This window comes from Solenopsis invicta, chromosome 13, assembly GCF_016802725.1.
Source record: "Solenopsis invicta isolate M01_SB chromosome 13, UNIL_Sinv_3.0, whole genome shotgun sequence".
NCBI lineage: Eukaryota > Metazoa > Arthropoda > Insecta > Hymenoptera > Formicidae > Solenopsis > Solenopsis invicta.
Window position 1 is genome coordinate 9,480,976 of NC_052676.1, and position 19,942 is coordinate 9,500,917.

At 28.7% G+C, this 19,942-nt stretch overlaps 3 protein-coding genes across 11 annotated transcripts; 2 read left to right on the plus strand and 1 right to left on the minus strand.

The window, feature by feature from the left end:
• Positions 1-77: 77 nt before the first annotated feature.
• LOC105204762 (probable cytochrome P450 6a14) lies at positions 78-19,481 on the minus strand. 5 transcript variants are annotated; one of them, XM_039456407.1, is made up of 7 exons: positions 19,440-19,481; positions 8,245-8,420; positions 5,574-5,943; positions 2,146-2,483; positions 1,520-1,750; positions 1,142-1,393; positions 78-470 (listed from the first exon to the last, which is right to left on the minus strand). In XM_039456407.1, exons 2-7 carry the CDS (start codon positions 8,411-8,413, stop codon positions 307-309), a joined length of 1,524 nt encoding a protein of 507 aa, XP_039312341.1. In that variant the 5' UTR covers positions 8,414-8,420; positions 19,440-19,481; the 3' UTR covers positions 78-306. The 5 variants fall into 5 exon arrangements, with proteins under 5 accessions (XP_039312341.1, XP_039312344.1, XP_039312342.1 ...); XM_039456410.1 differs by lacking the exon at positions 19,440-19,481 and adding an exon at positions 8,962-8,980; XM_039456408.1 differs by lacking the exon at positions 19,440-19,481 and adding an exon at positions 8,671-8,929.
• Positions 3,413-4,786, plus strand: LOC105206297 (THAP domain-containing protein 1-like). The gene is made up of 2 exons (XM_011175803.3): positions 3,413-3,957; positions 4,046-4,786. Exons 1-2 carry the CDS (start codon positions 3,893-3,895, stop codon positions 4,665-4,667), a joined length of 687 nt encoding a protein of 228 aa, XP_011174105.2. The 5' UTR covers positions 3,413-3,892; the 3' UTR covers positions 4,668-4,786.
• LOC105206708 lies at positions 12,181-18,700 on the plus strand. 5 transcript variants are annotated; one of them, XM_039456412.1, is made up of 8 exons: positions 12,181-12,527; positions 12,609-12,718; positions 13,760-13,826; positions 15,127-15,322; positions 15,435-15,629; positions 17,038-17,279; positions 17,920-18,079; positions 18,236-18,700. In XM_039456412.1, the coding sequence occupies exons 2-8, from the start codon at positions 12,681-12,683 to the stop codon at positions 18,346-18,348; spliced, it is 1,011 nt and encodes a 336-aa protein (XP_039312346.1). In that variant the 5' UTR covers positions 12,181-12,527; positions 12,609-12,680; the 3' UTR covers positions 18,349-18,700. The 5 variants fall into 5 exon arrangements, with proteins under 5 accessions (XP_039312346.1, XP_039312347.1, XP_039312349.1 ...); XM_039456413.1 differs by having other exon boundaries at positions 12,182-12,527; positions 12,672-12,718; XM_039456415.1 differs by lacking the exon at positions 13,760-13,826 and having other exon boundaries at positions 12,191-12,527.
• Positions 19,482-19,942: the final 461 nt, after the last annotated feature.

Consider the following 19,942-nt stretch of genomic DNA (forward strand, 5'->3'; position numbering starts at 1 on the left):
GGTGATAGAATAATAATAAACATACACTTTGCTGAAAGAATACATTCTTTAATAAAAAAAGAATATATATTTTGTTTAATATATGTAATTATTAATAATTTTACTTATAATACATCATGCAGTATTAACAAGAAATAAACCGTCATAATAAAAAATACTAAGAACAAAAGTTAGTAACGCAAAATAATAGAATATATTAAATAGATTCGTCTTATGGTCTAATCTTTACTTTTGACATATGCATGTTTACATTCTTCGTATTATATAAATTAAAAGAGGTAATTCTTAATCAAGAAGAAAATAATTTTATCGCTTCTCGATAATAAGATGCACACCACTTTTCGGTATGAGAGTCGGAGATCTTTCACTGTAAGTAAGCGGGACCGGGGTCTGAGAATGAAGTTTAAATTTATATTTTGACAGAAGGCTCACGAGCCCAATTTTTGTTTGTAAAAGGCCAAATCTCATACCTGTAAATTAAATATATTAATAGTATTAATGCATAACATTTAGGAAACATTTATGTAAATGTCTTTATAAAGATTTTTCAATTACAATCCAAAGAACATTTATTTATTTATTATAATTAATTGTATATACAAATCATAATACAAAAATTATACAAAATAAAAACAATGAATAAATATTCTTAAAATAGTGAGAAAGAGTATTATTTAAATTAAGAAAGAGTAAAAGAAGTAAAAGGAGAAAAACGATAATTGCCTGAGAATTCTTTTAATTGAAATAATTTAAAATTAAATACGGGAAGGACAAGACGGGACGTCAGGATTAGAAAGGGTATCCTATATATTGCGTAATTTAAATGTAAGAATCCCAATCCAGCATTACATTAGATGTGGCTCCTTGATCACTGAAAGTCATTTACGAGCCAGCGAACGCCCAAATATAATTTATAAGGTTATATAATTTTGGTGTGCAAGTTATATTGCAGACAATACGAGACAACTTTAATACTCCTCCTTGTATACCAAATTGGTATCTTTATATTGCTGTTTATTTTATTATTGGCAAACTCAAAATTATTGATAACAAATATGACTTGCTAGTGTTATAAGTAATTATTTATTTACGTCATTCTGCTGTGATATTTGAATATTAAAAAATTAATTCAAAATCTCACCAATGCAATTTCGGGGACCTTCCCCGAATGGCATATAAGCGTAATGATGCCTTTTCTTTATTTCGTTGGCGTTGAAGCGCTCAGGATCAAATTTATTTGGGTCTGGATATATTGACGGATCTCGATGCAGCCCAAGCATCGGTATTGTTATTAACGTTCCTTTTGGCACGCGAATGTTTACAGTCGGCAAGTCTATTTCCTCAGTGCAGATTCGATTCAAAATTGGGACAGGTGGATATAATCTTAAAGCTTCTGAAATATGTAAAAAGAAGGAAGGTAAAGATACATCTATTCTATAATAAAAGTAAATTATTTATACACACGTGTAAATAAGAAGTTTATTAATTTTTTATTGTTTTGTTGTGAACTGAATCTTACCATTTATTACTTTGTGAAGGTATGTCATGTCGGTTATAGCGTCGTAGGTTAGATTATTATGCTTTTTCAATATTTCATCGATTTCATTGTGAACTTTCTCTTGTATATCTTGATGTTGTGCTAATTCGTATAAAACGAATGTTGCCGCGGATGAGGAAGTTTCGAAACCAGCTGCGAAGAAGACAAAACTTTGCGCAGTAGCTTCTACCATGGTAAGTTTATTTACAGTTGCTGTGGATAAATGAAATAACTATTTTGTTAATGTTTTCATATAGAAAGAAGAAGTTTTGAAAAAAATTATTTTTATTATTTGATTTAACTTTGCCATATAAAATTAAGTACGTATACTTTTACACTGAGAAAAATGTTTGAGGAAATCAACCAAAGTTTATATACATATATATAGTAATCAAATAAATTTTACAGTTATAATTATTAAATATGTAATTGTTTCAACCCAAACATTATTTTTGTACAACTAATTATAAAAAGTTTTGTTAAATGTATGCAATATTTTTGGAATTAGTAACTAAAAAATTTTTTTGGTTGATCTTACCAAACGATTTCTCTAAGTGTATCATGATAAATTATAATTATAATGATAAACATTATCTGTGTATATTAACATGATTCGTTGGACGTATTTTTGGCATCTTCAGGATCAACGTAGCCTCTCTCCATGAGTTGTATGAGCAAGTTCATAAAGTCAGGTCTGACGATATGATTAGCTTGCCTATATTCCACAGTCTCTCGAAACATTTTTATATAAAAGTCAGTGACAGATTGTGGCATGAAGGGAATAGAAAAAAAGGTCATGATTTGTGGCGCAAAGATTGCCATGGCGAGCTTTATAGAATTTATATTCGTAATTCTTTTTCCTTGGATACGATACTCATTATTTGGTTCCTTAATGCAGTTTGATTTGATACCAAAAGCCGTTGACATAATAACATCTGTTGTATATCTGTCGAATGGCAAATTTGACATTTAATTATTAATACATTTTTTCAAATGTCGAGATTGCAAAGAACTAATATTAAACCAAGTGAAAAACATTTACACTGGAATAAGTTCTTTAGTTAAAAAAAATATTGGCATATTAGAGATAAATACGCATTTATAAATATAAGTAGTAGATGAAAGTAATAAATAGAGTAATAGGTAGAACAGAATCACCAATGACAGCAGAGAAAGATTAGAAATATCAAGTAAATGTTATTAAAAAATACATTGTATTTTCTGCCTCATACTGTCCACAATCAGATATTGAGAAATTATGTATTGAGAAATAAAAATTAATTTTTTATTAATTAATTGTTAATTAAATATTGTATATTTACAAATTCTTAAAATAAAGTAATTAAAAATTAGAAATTTTTATAATATAACTTAGACTGTGTACGATTCAGTAAAGTAAGAAAAATCTAAGAAAAGTACATTTAAAAAATTTTAAAATTTTGACTATTAAAATATATGGATTAGTATATTGTCTTTGTTACTAATTTTAATACTCATTAGATTAACGTATTGTTAAATTAAATTTATATTTTTAGAAATATATTAATTTATTTTAAATATTAATAATCAGATACTATTAAGCAGATGTATGTTGTTACGTTTTGCAATATGGATTTTATAATATCGAATTTAAATATTTGTAGCTGTTATACAGAATAATTTATTTCTAATGAAAGATATAACGGATAAATATAACAAAAAGTATATGTTGTACAAAAAAATATTGTATATAAAAAATAGTATTTTTAAAAGATATCCTATTACTGCGCTATTAGTTTATATTGTAAATGAGACTTCTATCAGTCAAACCTATCGATAGTAACTTCACTTTTTTAATTGAAAATTCCTCTTTATTATAGAAGCAAGTTTTACATAAAAAAGATGAAACTTTTATTTGCAACATTTTATCTTATAAATGCAATTATCAGTAGTTATAAGCAATTAAAGATATTTGTACTACTGTCGTGTAACAGTAGTATTGTGTATCAGTAATACTGTCGGGAATCTTTAAATGTGGTAAGAGGCTCCTGATAGCACTATGACCTAATTAAACTACGATAAGATTGTAAACTTCGAAATAAACTAAATAGCTCGTAAGAAGTGCACTGAAAAAAAAAGTTTAGATATAACCACAGATATCTATACTAAACTAGATCGCTATCTTCGGCTGAATAGCTGTGTCCGGCAGGATATCCGGATTCGGCCATCTTACCCAACAAGAAAATGGTGTCTACGCGTAGGTTGGGTTAGTGCGTATGTGTTTGACAGGTTTGACAACTGAGCCGGTTGACCGCTGAGCACCGTTAAGTATATTAATTGTGATTATCGAGTGTGTGTTTTCAATATCGTGTCATAATGCCAAGCAATTGCTGCATAACGGGTTGCAAAAATAGCAATAAAAATAGTTTTCATTTATTCAGGTAAGTAGAATGTATATGTTTGTAACATACTAGTTGTATGACATTCTGAGATTATATTTCAAATAAGCATTACGTATACACGTTTCAGATTTCCTTTAAATCGGCCTGACATATTGCAAATGTGGATTAACGCAATTGGAAGAGAAGGTTTTCAACCAACTAAAAATCACCTTATTTGCAGTGCACATTTTAAAGCTGAGGACTACTCGTACATGGACAGACCAAACACAAGTGGTGTACGCTTGAAAAATCTTGCTGTGCCTTCTATATTTTCTAAGGTTTCTGCTCCTGCATTCATACCTAATATAACTGATTATGTAACGAATTCACCCGCTGCAAGTTCGTCTGCAAAAACTTGGAGGAGTATATTAAAGAAACCGATCAAAGATATCGATCAATTATCACCTAATGTTGATTCTGAGAGCTCAAGTACTTCTTCATTAAAACATACTCCAATTGTATTATCTGAGAGTCCAAAAGCAACTACCAGTGCAAATTCAATTGATGATACAATTAAAATAACCACGGTAAAGAAACGGAAAATAATGGATCCTTCAGTTTATTATTTAAAGATGCAGAAAATGTCTCCAAGAAAACAACGAATGCAAAGAACAATTAAGTCATTGAGGCAGAAGGTATCACGAAGAGAAGAAAAGATCCGTTCATTGGAGAGTCTATTAAAAACATTACGGTACAATGACAAAGTATAAATACTGTGTCTGATACAATATATGTATTTGAGCACCCAGCGTCATTGATTCTGTCCCTCGAAAAATTTTCCAAACTGAGAAGTCGTTATCTTTCTACAAACAATTTATAATTAATGTAACGACCAATAAGCTCTAGTCGTTACATTAATCATAAAATGCGAGTATGTAGAAAGTGTTGACTTCTCAATTTGGAAAATTTTTCGAGAGACAGTATCAATGACGCTGAGTGTACAGCTTCGTAGACATAAAGTTAACATACTCAAATATATGTAAACTCTTACGAAAAAATATTAATTAATTGTGATTATCGAGTGTGTTTTTTCGATATCGTGCCATAATGCCAAGCGAGAGCGGCATTAGAGTGGCATTGGAGCGGCCATTTTGTTGTAGGTAATATGGCTGAAACCGGATATCCTTCCTGCCTCAATGCTGTCATATGCTAATGCCACAGGTTAGCGATCTAGTTTAGTATAGATATCTGTGGATATAACTACCAAATGTATAGTGAATTAATATCAATTAAATATTTTGTCAATATAACCAAAAATAATTTTGTCTTTCTAAATGTTTAGTAACTATTATCAAATCTAGTGTAAGTTATTAAATATTTAGAAAAGTAAAATTATTTTTGGTTATATTAGCCAAATATTTAATTGATCCTATTTCACTATACATTTGGTAGTTATTACCAGTCTTTTTTTTCAGTGTATCTCGTATATATATAAGACTCTAGTACGGATAAAAATGTTATATTTTTTTAGATTGAGAGTTGATAAATCAGTCTCCGAGTAACGTCATCTTTTTCATAGATCGGTAAATAATAAAATTCTAAGTTTATATCTGAAAAATTCTTTTCTTTGTTAAAAGAACTTTGATTAAATAACGGTTTGGTTAAAAATAATTTACCTTGCTAATATATCTTTAATTTCGATGGTATCTCCTATTTCAGCGTTACGCTCTAGATGCTTTGCGAGTTCATCACCACACTCTTTCAATATAACAAACATTTGCTTCATTTTACCTGAAGTAAATGTGGGTGTTAACTTAACGCGCATATTTCGCCATCTTTTTCCAGGCATAAGAAATAAATTGCCGGTTAATGGATCAATCTTTTCGTTATAATATATTCCACGATCATGAAAAGATTTGAATTCCTTTGTCATCACCGTTTGTATAAGATCGAGATCGGCTATTATCAAATTTGGTTTGAAAAAAGTGTACATTCCAAAAGCACGATGTTCTTTATATTTCAGATAGACATCATGGAAGAATACTCCTGTTGACAAAATTTTCTTTTTATTTAATTGTGTGCCTTTTTGTGTTGCGTAAAAATACTTTCAGTAACATATATCGTCAAATAAATAGAAATAAAATTATATAACGGATGCAAAATTAAGTAATAAATAAAATATATTCCAAAACATAATTACCAATTACAATTTGATAAAATTTAAATTATAGTTAATAGAAATTACACGCATATATGTGAGAGTTAGAAAAGAAACAATTATGCATATTTGAAATTGAATGTTGGACCGATTTGCTACGAGTCTAAATTTAGGTATGTAAAAAGCGATCATAATAGCAAATAGGTAGAACGCACAGTTGTTAATCGAACATGGAACGAACGAGTCGACCGAGTAAGCAATAAGCAGAATAGAAATAAGATCTTGCCCGCAAACGATGTGACGAATGAACGAATGTCGAATTATTCAACGCTTTGTAAAAATGAGAGTTTAAATACATTCAAATTGAGATCGTAAAGAGTGTTTCTGTTCAAAATCTTACATATATAAATTTAATTTATTTATTACTAAATTTTTGGGTTTGTTAGATATTTATTTTTATGATCTTTTATTTTCAAATGTAATTTTTGTAGAAAAATATTTAACCGTTTAATGTAACATACAAAATCTAAAAAAGAAAGCTTTCCACCGTCGTAGCTGGATCTTGGTGCTTTATATTTACTCGTGTGATTTTATATATTTTTTCAGATTCAACACAGACTGTGCGCCGTTACTTTCGGTCATAACACAATTGTAATTATAATCGAAAAGAATCAAAATTATAATCGAATAAGAGTCAATAATATCACATTTACTAAATTAAAATTAATTTAATAATACACGATGCTACTAGATCGTGTATCGATCTAAATATTTAACCCCGCCCACCTAAAAAAAAACTGTAAAGAATTTTTTGCAAAATATATTATCTCAGCCAGGATTCAAACTTGGCTTGGGACCTCCCGAATTTTGGGTGTTTTAGTCAACTTGATCACTGAGACTGTGATGATATTTTTTTGCAATAATCGACTATGCGTTAGAAGGCGAGAAACATCAGCACAGCCTCAGTGGTCGAGTTGACTAAGAGACCCGTACCGGAGATTCGGGAGATCCCAGGTTCCCTGGCCGAGGTGACATTTTTTGCAATAAATTCTTTACATTTTTGTCAGGGAGAAGGGGTTAATATTTAGTAAGTAGCATCGTGTATTATTAAATTAATTTTAATTTAATAAATGTGATGTTACTAACTTTTGTTCGATTATAATTGTGTTATGACCAAAAGTAACGTCCCGTAGTCTGTGTTGAATGTGAGAAAATATATAAAATCATACGTGTAACGACGCGAAATTCACATCGCGCACACACATGCGGATGCAACACGTGCATCATAACGAATAGGCGACGGTCGGATGGCGCGGCATAACAAAGCATCAAAAAAGGGACACAAAATAAACAAAAAAACGAAGTTTGGACGGTCTCGAGCATTTCCGGGTTGCACGCGGTTATTATCCAACGATAAACGTCATCCGGACGATGCGGCGCCGATATTACAATTGCAAGGCTGTTGTAAACAACCGCCCTAAGGCGATATCGGCGTCGCTATTCCTGGGATCGTCGGCAATCGTTTGTCGGCCGATCGTCTTTATTTGCTGCGCTTGGAAACCGAAAATCCGAATCGCCCAATCGGGACAAGGATCTCGAAAATCGGAGCCAAGCGGGATGAGAACGTGGCAATTCCTAAATTAATAAGGCTCTCCGGTGTCTTTTTCTAGTCCGACTTCGTCGCGGTAACATCCAAGTATTCGCTCTCCCTGCCGTGTCTCCGCGAGCCGCAACACGAGCATACGCGAATTCGCCTGTTCAATATCCGTGAAGAGTCGTATCTCTGATATGAGCTCAGGGCGAAATACGCTCCTGAGCCGATAACTAAATGGCGATCATTGCACAGCGTCGTCGCCTCTCGCACGGCGAGAATAGTCGGCCCACACAACCGTTGTAACGCGATAGTGTAACGCGATAACGTTACACAAAAAATATACTGTAAGTGACAATTATCAAAACAAATAAATAAACAAAAACGCAGTGACGAAGATTAAGTTTTTCCCAAAGAACAATACGAGTAAATATAAAGCACCAAGATCCAGCTACGACGATAGAAGGCCTTCTTGTTTAGATAATATTTGTAATTTTAATTTTAATTAAATAAAATAACAAAAAATATGGAAAATTGTGTACGTGGAAGTAAATATTTATTCACGTCTCACATATTAGTATTGGATTAAAGTACTTGCCTACTTGCGCTTTCCCAGTTACGAGAGGTGTTACATTTCCAACTGGTACTACGGGCTCGATATAAAAGACACCTCTCTTCCGCCAGAAATTAAATATTACATATTTATAATAAATGTACACACTACTCAAGATAACGATAAAAGCCGCAATTAATTCCGCAAGCACCATCTCGAATCTGAAATGAACCAACACAAATTTTTGTTTAAAACGTTAATATTATATTAAGCAAGATAAAGTAAGAATATTATTTTTCAATTTTTTGTAGTTTATAACATCACAGACAATTTGTACACTTGAGTCCTAACTTATGGTTCACAATTCACTATTCGTATAAGATTGTTTTAAATTCGTTATAGACGATCAAATATTTGACTATCGTCATAAACAGACGCACCGACACCGTACAAAGAGAGCGAGATGCTTACTACTGTTGAGCCTTCAGCCGATTATTCGATTATATATATATATATAATCAATTATTGACTGTGGTTAAAGCTTAATCTTGAGAACAAAGTACGAGATCGGTATTGTTGTGACGACGCAGCACATGCGTGACTCGACATGAATCGAAGAGTTAATTTCTCATTGATGAGTTGGCGCTATAAACCGCACTTGCTTGACGTTAACGTCTGATCGATTGATATTTAAATCAGTTTATTTAATTAACACTCATCGCCTTATTGCATTATCGTACTTGCACTTTCAAATTACTTTACCTCCTGCGTTATATACGTTTTGTGTCTCAATCTGTGATTTTCAGAAGAGTCTCTCGATAAGAGTGAAAAATCGATAATCAGTCAATCGAAAAATCGATTGATCGATAAATGAAGACAACAAAATGGGTGGGTAGAGTAGGGATAACTTGTTTGTCTCTGAATGTCGAGTATATCTCTTAACGATCAGCTAAACAGAGTGTAAACGAAATGTATGCATCTGAGATAAAACCCAATAATCTCGACGAAATCACATAATGAATTCAATATGAGGATCAACTGAATGAGATTTTCTAATTGCAATTGTTCTTAACATCAGTTTCCAAGAAACTAGTTTTCTCATAAACAATGATAAATTATGTAACTTTTAACTTCTCTTAACGAGTTATTACCCAATCCTGATGTGTATGTATAAATATGTGATTAATAATTTAATTCTGTAAATATTTTATAAATAAATATTCATTATATCATAATGAGCAGCTTTTCTGAATATTCTTGAAATACAGTAAAAAGTATACTTTTGATGTTTTTGGAATATTTAAAAAGCAATTTTATTTTTATATTCCATTTATATTCACAAATTATTCTTAAATGTGTTTCAGAAAATTTTTATTTTTAACAAGTCTTTATAGAATTTTAATCAAATGAGTTTGAGCGTTATCTGAATAATGATTAATACCATTATCATTTCTCGAATCACTGCATAAAGCTTTATATAACTTTCAAACCATTTTATCTTAAAAATAAAAAAATGATAGCGATTTATCAGACGGCTGTTTATCAACTGTCTTTTCAAACGTTGCAATTTAAAGATTAATAATGAAAAGGTGATAGAATAATAATAAACATACACTTTGCTAAAAGAATACATTCTTTAATAAAAAATGAATATATATTTTGTTTAATATATGTAATTATTAATAATTTTACTTATAATACATCATGCAGTATTAACAAGAAATAAACCGTCATAATAAAAAATACTAAGAACAAAAGTTAGTAACGCAAAATAATAGAATATATTAAATAGATTCGTCTTATGGTCTAATCTTTACTTTTGACATATGCATGTTTACATTCTTCGTATTATATAAATTAAAAGAGGTCATTTTTAATCAAGAAGAAAATAATTTTATCGTTTCTCGATAATAAGATGCACATCACTTTTCGGTACGAGAGTCGGAGATCTTTCACTGTAAGTAAGCGGGACTGGGGTCCGAGAATGAAGTTTAAATTTATATTTTGACAGAAGACTCACAAGCCCAATTTTTGTTTGTAAATAGCCAAATCTCATACCTGTAAATTAAATATATTAATAGTATTAATGCATAACATTTAGGAAACATTTACGTAAATGTCTTTATAAAGATTTTTCAATTACAATCCAAAGAACATTTATTTATTTATTATAATTAATTGTATATACAAATCATAATACAAATATTGTACAAAATAAAAACAATAAATAAATATTCTTAAAATAGTTTTAAGAAAGAGTAAAAGAAGTAAAAGGAGAAAAACGATAATTGCCTGAGAATTCTTTTAATTGAAATAATTTAAAATTAAATACGGGAAGGACAAGACGGGGTATCAGGATTAGAAAAGGTATCCTATATATTGCGTAATTTAAATGTAAGAATCCCAATCGAGCATTACATTAGATGTGGCTCCTTGATCACTGAAAGTCATTCACGAGCCAGCGAACGCCCAAATATAATTTATAAGGTTATATAATTTTGGTGTGCAAGTTATATTGCAGACAATACGAGACAACTTTATTACTCCTCCTTGTATACCAAATTGGTATCTTTATATTGCTGTTTATTTTATTGTTGGCAAAATCAAAATTATTGATAACAAATATAAGTTGCTAGTGTTATAAGTAATTATTTATTTACGTCATTCTGCTGTGTTATTTGAATATTAACAAATTAATTCAAATTATCAATGCGATTTCGTTGACCTTCTCTGAATGGAAGAGAAGAAGGTAATATGAAAATGGCACCCATTTTCATTTTATTAAATTATTTTGTTTATAATTAATATGTTCTATTGAAACTTGAACGATTATATTTGTCAAAGTGTTGTTTGACAAATTCTAGGCTCAAAGTAATGAGATATTTATTATTTAGGACGTGATTTATAAAAATCTAATGCTCTGCATAATCGGTGGCAGAAAAAATGTGGTTGTAATATGGCTATCTATAAGAATAATTTAAAAAAGTTAGTTTAGTTTAGAAGAAACACAGTATCTTGTTACAAAATTATGTATTTTTAATTTTTCATTGTTTAGAATTTTCTTAATATAAATTTTTCTTGCATTCAGTAACTTTAAAAATATCATTAGAAATTTAGTTAAAAATATTATTTTATCTCTGTTTAACATTAAACAACAAGCATAAAATAATGTTTTTATTATATAAAATTTTTAATGTTTCTAAACACCGCTCTCTAGAATGACGATCGATTTATCGAAGAAATATTTCAATATAAAAATTTTGCTTAAAAGGCCATATTAATGAAATTCCATGTTATTGTTATAACTTTGTATAACTCAAAATGTGTATAACTAAATAAAAAAGTAAATAATAAAAAAAACACTTAAATGTATGTACATTCGTGTGATAATACACTCAAGTTTAAGAATAATGAGAAAGTATGAGTAATTAAAGGTTAAAGGTGAACCTTGAAAAAGTTTAGAAGTGCTCAAAAGTAAAAATGCCTTATAACAATTGTCACTTATTATGTATTGTCATATTAACATCACTAAAAAACGGCGGGTTACTAAATGAACTCCATAAGCAGTTGTTAGAATACGTTATCTAATAACGAAGATAATAGGGATAACCACCCAGATAGCACAGGACATCCTATGGACATCCATTTTAGATCCATTTTATGTCCGCACGTCCATAGACTTTAAATGGACGTCCGTCAATGACCAATTTTTGGATGTCTATCGTATGTTCAATTTTGGACGTCCGTCAATGACCAATTTTTGGATGTCTATCGTATGTTCAATTTTGGACGTCCATTAATGACCAATTTTTGGACATCCATAGGATGTTCGGATTTGGATGTCAATCAAAGAGCGCTATTTTTTATATATAGCGCACATGCGTAATATTTGATTCAATATTTTTAAGTGAAATGTTAACAAACTCTTACTAAAATAGTATAATTTAAAGATTTGATATAAAATAAAAGTGCTAAATGTGCCGTATTATCTTATATTACTACGGTATTTTGAATAATGCGCTGTATTTTTCCCACTAAATTATTGCCATACGCGCAGATTGACAACATTTTGTCATTAAGTAAATTGCGATTTGTCTGTTAACAATCGTATCGCGATCGTGATAATAGACCAGGGATGCCCAACTGGTAGTTCTCGGGCTAGATTGGAAGACTTCACGGTCCAGATCCGTAGGTCTAGGTGCCGCCAGTTGAGCATCTCTGCAATAGTCGACGCTTGACGACAGATCGTCATTTTTTGAGAGAAGTATCTAGTTGCGCGCGGGCTTGGGAACGAGCGTGTTGAGACAAGTCTTCAGCAGTGAACAAATGTACGAAAGCAAGTGTTCAAGTTATCGTTACACAGTTTTTGTTCCTTGTAGTTTATATACATATAATTCTATATAATATAGATCGAATCACTGTTCTTGTTCTAATAGCAGTAATTGATAGCAGTGTTTGTTATATGGGTGTAGTTGCTACGGATGGTCATCGATCGATATTTAGCTGCAAATTTATCGAAGTAAGATATGTTTATGGATAATCTATATAATAATATAGAATTAAATATATAGTAGTAGTTTATATGCTATTATTAATTTCTTAAAAATGCCAAAAATAAGCAGGAAATATTATCGAAGAGCACAAAAGATAACTAATTCAGTGATTGGTACTGTTCAATATGAGAATATAACACCATTAAGAAGCATACCTTTAGTTGTAAATAATTTAGAAAATAATGATTATCAAATAGAAAATAACGATGATCAATTAAGTTATAAAGATTGTGATAAGTTCCAGCATAATGATTATAATGACTTAGAAGATTTAAATAATAATTTAGACAGTGAGTCCGATAATTATATCAATTTTGTGAATAATTTTGAAGCTACAAACACCACTGATGATTCAAGTTCTATATTACCTTGGTTGCAAAACTGGACAATTAAAAATAATATAACTCATGTGGCATTAAATGAATTACTGTCTCGTATAAGAATTAAATATCCAGAATTACCTAAAGATGCTCGCACTTTGTTAGGAACTCCCAGGAATATCAATGTAAACATTGTAACACCAGGACATTATTATCATTTTGGTCTAAACAATTGCATCGAAAATCTTTTATCGCGTTGTTCTTTTCAAAATTTAGATTGTATTGAAGTTAACATTAACATTGATGGCCTACCGTTATTCAAAAGTTTCAGTAGTCAAGTTTATCCCATTTTATGTAATTTTATTGAAAATTATAATGAAGTCGATGTTGTTGGAATTTATTATGGAAATGAAAAACCTGCAGACGCAAATGTATTTTTACAATCATTCGCAGAAGAAGCAAAAAATTTAATTATTCATGGTATTAAAATTAAAGATCAGACTTATTCTTTTAAAATTAGATCTTTTATATGTGATGTCCCTGCAAAAGCTTTCATTACTCACACAAAGGGACATTCGGCCATTATTGTGCATGTTCTAAATGTATAGCTACGGGTGAATATTATGCCGACAGAGTGATTTATCCATATTTGAATAATTGTCAATTAAGAACAGATAATGATTTCAGAGTAAAATTACAGAAAAACCACCATACAGGTACATCAATACTTGAATCGATTCCTAATATAAATATGGTAAGTGATTTTCCATCAGATCCAATGCATTTAATATTCCTCGGAATTGTAAAAAAACTTGTAGTTTCTTTATGGTGTTATGGAAAACCAAAAACAAAACTATCCTTTTATGAAATGTCTGAAATATCAAAGTTATTAATAGACCAAAAAAAAAAATATATACCTTGCGAATTTAATAGAAAATCAAGATCATTATTCGAAAGTAAAAGATGGAAGGCAACCGAATTTAGAACATTTTTATTATACACAGGACCTGTTATTTTAAAATCTATACTTAATCAGGACAAATATTTAAATTTTTTAACTTTGCATGCATCTACCACAATTTTATCAAATTCGAAACATATAGAACAGTATTTAGATTATTCCAATTCTTTATTGCAATATTTTGTATAAACCTTTATTACTTTATATGGAAAAGAAAATGCATCGCATAATCTTCACCATTTATTACATATTTGTGATGATGCCAAAAAATTCGGAACTCTTCAAAACTTTAGTGCTTTTCCATTCGAAAATTATTTACAGTCCATATTAAAAATGATTCGCAAAAATAATAAAGTATTAGAACAAATTGTTTATCGTATTAGTGAAAAAAACTATTGTACAAATCGTACTTTAAAAGAAATGAATAATGAGCCTGAATTTTTAAATCCACATTTTAATGGTCCACTTATCAATTCTTATGAATGCAATCAATTCAGTAAAGTGAAATTTAAACAGTTTATTTTGAAAATATATGAACCTGATAATTGCTGTATTTTAAAGAATGGAGATATTATCGTTATTAAAAATTTTGTTGTAAATAATGAAGGCACTGCTGTAATTGGAAATAAATATAAGACCCTTACAGATTTTTATACTGTACCATGTAAATCGTCAAAATTAAACATATATTTAATAAATGATGTCGGAAATTTAGAATCTTGGAATTTAGAACAAATTATGAATAAATGTGTAAAACTAAAATTTAAAAATAAGTTTGTAGTTTTTCCTTTGTTACATTCGGAATAATATTTTGTAATTTTTCTTTTTCTTTTCTGCTAATTTTTTTTTTCCAAAAAAGTTGTAATTTTAGATAATATAATCAAACCCTGTAGTTCTGGCATTTTGAAATGTTCGTGCATTCCTGTATATAGATGTTTATATGTGTGAATACGTATGTGTGAGTGTGCATATACAAATTTTGTTTGTACATTAATACGACGGAAGGCTTTCGTTTTAGAATTTACATACAGATGATAAATTTAGCTTTTCTTTATTAGACTAAATACTGCTTAAATTGTTGTAATATGCACAGAAATGGAGAAATTGCGGACCGTTGTACAATTCATTGATGAAGATGCCGTTGAAGCTGTCCCATGGATTATTAATAACAAATGTTATTGGCCGCCGTTTCCAAAAAAAAAAGTTGTTGCAGCAATTAAAAAACATAACTGAACCTAATACATGTTGGCCTTCACATGATATCAAAACTTTCAGAAACAGCAGTTACGGTAAATACAAAATGAATATTCAAATGCATACTACTTTCTTACTCAATAATATAATTAATCAGTAACATTGTTATTTTCCATTATAACACTATTAATGTTTACAAATTTTTAGATAACTATGGAACAGCCAGGGAAAAAGCTAGAAAAGCTGAATTTAAATCAGAATTAAATTCTGATACTGAGCGAGAGAGAGAAAATATCAAAGCCCCAAAGAGAAAAATTGACTCAAAAATGTTGTTTTCATGTTCAGATGATTCTGATAAAGAGTGTATTAACACTAAATTACCTACGCCTCCAATTATGCAAGGTTGGTTTTAATATTTTAAATATTTTATAATATTATAAATAATATTAAATTATTACAACATTCATTATTTCAATATCTATTTTTGGATTTTTTAATCTATTTCTGAATTTTAAATTTGTCGTATACATTTTAGAGGCTATAATTTTTCAATATTGTTTTTTAAATATAAACACATTCCTATCAAATTCAATTAAAATTTGTTGAATAATTTACTGCTAATAGATTATTATACGAATACAACAAAAAATTCGGTGCTAATTGCAAAACGTTAAAATATTTGCTTTTTGTAATCATTGTAGTATAAAATTTCATTTAAATATTTATAAGGCATAACAAGATTAATCGATGATAGAACAATTTTTATTGACAAAGTTTAATAATAAGATAAATATGCCAAATAAGATAAATTTTGGAGATAAACAATATTATATAACAATAAGGAAACAAACAGATATGTGAACACACAACTGATTTAAAAATATCATATTTAACAATATTTTAAATAAAAAAAACTTATTAACTAGATTTTATATCGATGTATGCCTTTCGAAAAATTTACATACAACTTTGCTCTAACATTGAGTAGCCAATATCTTAACATTTTATACAATAATTAGCATTAGATTTTCTATATTGTGTTTAATAATATGACATCTTGTATATCATTCAATAAAAAATTATCTAATAAAATGTGCTAATAATACATTTCTAACATTGTGCATCGTAAATAAAATAAAGGTTATTATAATTATTTTATAGAATTGGAAAGTACAAGTTCTGTAAACACAAAAAGCAACAAGTCTAAATTAAAATCACGAAAGTTACCCGATGAAAATACAAATAAACAGGCTGTTTATGATTTAAATAGTTTTGTGAATACTTCGAATATTATTTTGCAAAACGAAAAATCTAAAGAGAATAATGAAACAAAACATGTTCACAAAAAAATGGTATGTATTTATTCTTTCAAACTCGCACATTATATACATATGTATGTAGTATGATTTTTCGTAGGTACATATGTTTCTGCTATCAATTGTAATTTTAAAAAATAATTTTGACTTTTATTTTTTATAATGGAATAGTATTATACCTATTGTATAATTATTAATATTATAATTATTATAATAATCGTCTTTTTTATCATCAATATTATAATTACTGTTACATTATCATATTCATTATCATTGTGTAATCCTTATATTTATATTAATAATTTTTTTTATTTTTATTCGAAAAAAAGGAAAAAGTTTTTGTTCCCTTTTTTCCGTGTACTTCATAAATAATATTTCATATCATTGACTTCTGCTGATGCCATGAGCATTAATTTATCAAATAAATTGAAGTCTTTAAAAATATTGGAAATTAAATAAGTAAAAAGTAATATTATCTTTTTTTTTATTTACAGCAGAAGAATATTTCCAAGAAATTATTCGTCAGCAGACATATTTCAAGACGCAATTATGGCAAATCGCAGATGATTTTAAAGTTATGAAGGATAAACTCTTGCAACAATTCCATCAACGACCCAATGAGTATCAAAGAGAGGAATCTATTTTTTCTGTTTTTCAACTTCCTTTTAACACTGTTGATGACTTAGAACAGCGACTTGAGGATTTTTTAAACCAAGCGAAAAATTTTGAAGCATCGGTAATATACTACTTCATAAGCATTTAATATACACATATATAATACATTATCTGTACAAATACAAAATTGTTGCAATTTTAGTACATGTGATCTGTTTTTGTTTTAATTTGGAGAAAGCTTTATTAAACATTTTTTAAGAATAAATAACAAATTCTTTTTCCAATTAAATTTTATTTATCAACAATATTTTGTAACAATAAAATAATAACAACGGCTTTTTTACAATAAAATAATATATTCATTAATATTTAAAAATTGCAATTAATTTAAAATTGTAAATAAATTTTTATTTAAAACTAAATTTAATTTAGAGTAAGTTAAAATTGAAAAGAAAAATTAATCAAACCAAATTTTTAAAAATTGAATATGTCATAATATTAAAATAATTTAACTTAAAATTAAATACTTAATTTAGAACATAAATTATAAATTATTGAAGTGACAGATTTTTTCCAAATTTCTTTTAATTTTATTTTTACTAAACTTCAATTTTAATTTATGTTTATACTAGAATAATATATCTAATTAATATTAATACATTAAACGTAGATATATAATTAAATTAATATAAAGCATGTTTGTTACATTTGTAGTTCTTAAATTAATGATTTATTTTATAACGAGATAACATTTAATGTAGGTTAAAGAAGTATCTCGAATTGGAGGAAAAAATCCTTACGAATTTATAAAGCGCAACTGTACTCATTTATTGACCAACGAATTAGCAGAAAAATATAGCTGGCTAGGGGCAAGGCAAAAACGAAAATTTGCTCCTTTAAAACTTGCTGATTTGTTAATTGGTAAGCGCCCAATATTATAGAAAGTCACTTATTTAGTTTACTGATAAAAATATTTTTATTTGAATAGTTAATTTTCATTAATTCTTATCAAAATATGTCTAATTAAAAAAAAATTTATAAAACTATTTATAAAATAATATATATTTTTTATAACAGTTGCCGGTCAGGAAACTGATTCCAATTATACCAAAAAGGTTTTGGAAGAAGCGATTCAAAAATGGCTTCGAAGAGCAAAGGAAAGAATGACTGCTGAGTTGAAGAAGTTGTAAGACTAAAAGTTAAGGACTTTAATATTCTTTTTTTAATATTACAAATATTTTTGTTTTTTGCTTTAATAAGGCGCGGTTGCATCAACATTATTTTGGCTTTACACGAGACTTAAAAGTGTTTGTCTTTATTTATTTAGAAAGCAGATAAAGACAGATAAAGGCATGTTTAAAACCAAAATAACGTTTGTGAAATTGGGTAAATGTACTAATATACATTTGTATTTTCGATATACGTTCTTGCTATTTAAACGTTTAATTTTAAGTATTATTTTCATTTTAAACAATTTATTATAATATCCGTATTTTCTGTATGATTATAATATATTATGTTAATGTAATAATTCAAATGTTTAATTTTAGGTATTTTAAACCGAGCCTTTGAGTTTTTTTTTATTAATTATTAAGTATTTCCGTTTTTTATATTTTACTGGCAAAAGTTTATGAATATGTTTGCATATTTTTGATATAATTATATGTGATATTAATATAATTGTATGTGATATTATTATTCAAAGATTTAATTTTAAATTTAAGATTAATTAATAAATGATTAGATTTAAACAAAAATTCATTGTTTTATTATTTTTAAATAGTTACTCATCTTAATTACAAATTAAAAGGGTAGGAGAATGATTTTATATAGAATTTTCTAATAAATTTCCAAACTTGTCTTGAATGTATAACTTATGGATGTACATCAGACGTCCGACGGACCTCTTTTGTACCTAAAAGGATGTCCAAAAATAGACGTCCGAAGGACATCCACTGGACGTCCACGTGTTATTTATGAATTACGTCCAAACTTGTGTCAAATGTACAACTTATGGATGTACATCAGACGTCCAACGGACCTCTTTTGTACCAAAAAAGGATGTCCAATGTCCAAAAACAGACATCCGATGGACATCCACTGAATGTCCATGTGCTATCTGGGCATATTGTCGACAGTAGCCATAATACTCTCTTCTCCTTTACGATCTCGAATCTAAAATGTGACATAAATTTTTGTTTAAAACGTTAATATTATATTAAGCAAGATATAGTAAAAACATTATTTTTGAATTTTTTTTGTAGTTTATAACATCACAGACAATTTGTACACTTGAGTCGTAACTTATGGTTCACAATTCACTATTTGTATAAGATTTTTTTACATTCGTTATAGACGATTAAATATTTGACTTTCGTCATAAACAAATGCACCGATACCGTACAAAGAGAGCGAGATGCTTACTACTGTTGAGCCTTCAGCCGATCATTAATCGATTATTGACTGTGGTTGAAGCTTAATCTTGCAAACAATGTACGAGATTCGGTATTGTTTTGACGACGCAGCACATGCGTGACTCGACATGAATTGAAGTGTTTAATGGTTAATTTCTCATTGATGGGTTGGCGCTATAAACCGCACTTGCTGACGTTAACGTCTGATCAATTGATATTTAAATCAGTCTATTTAATTAACACTCATTGCCTCATTGCATTGTCGTCTTTGCACTTTCAATATTACTTTTTTGCGCATGTTGTATATGTTTTGTGTCTCAATCTATGATTTTCAGAAAAGTTTTTCGACGAGATTGAAGGATCATTATTC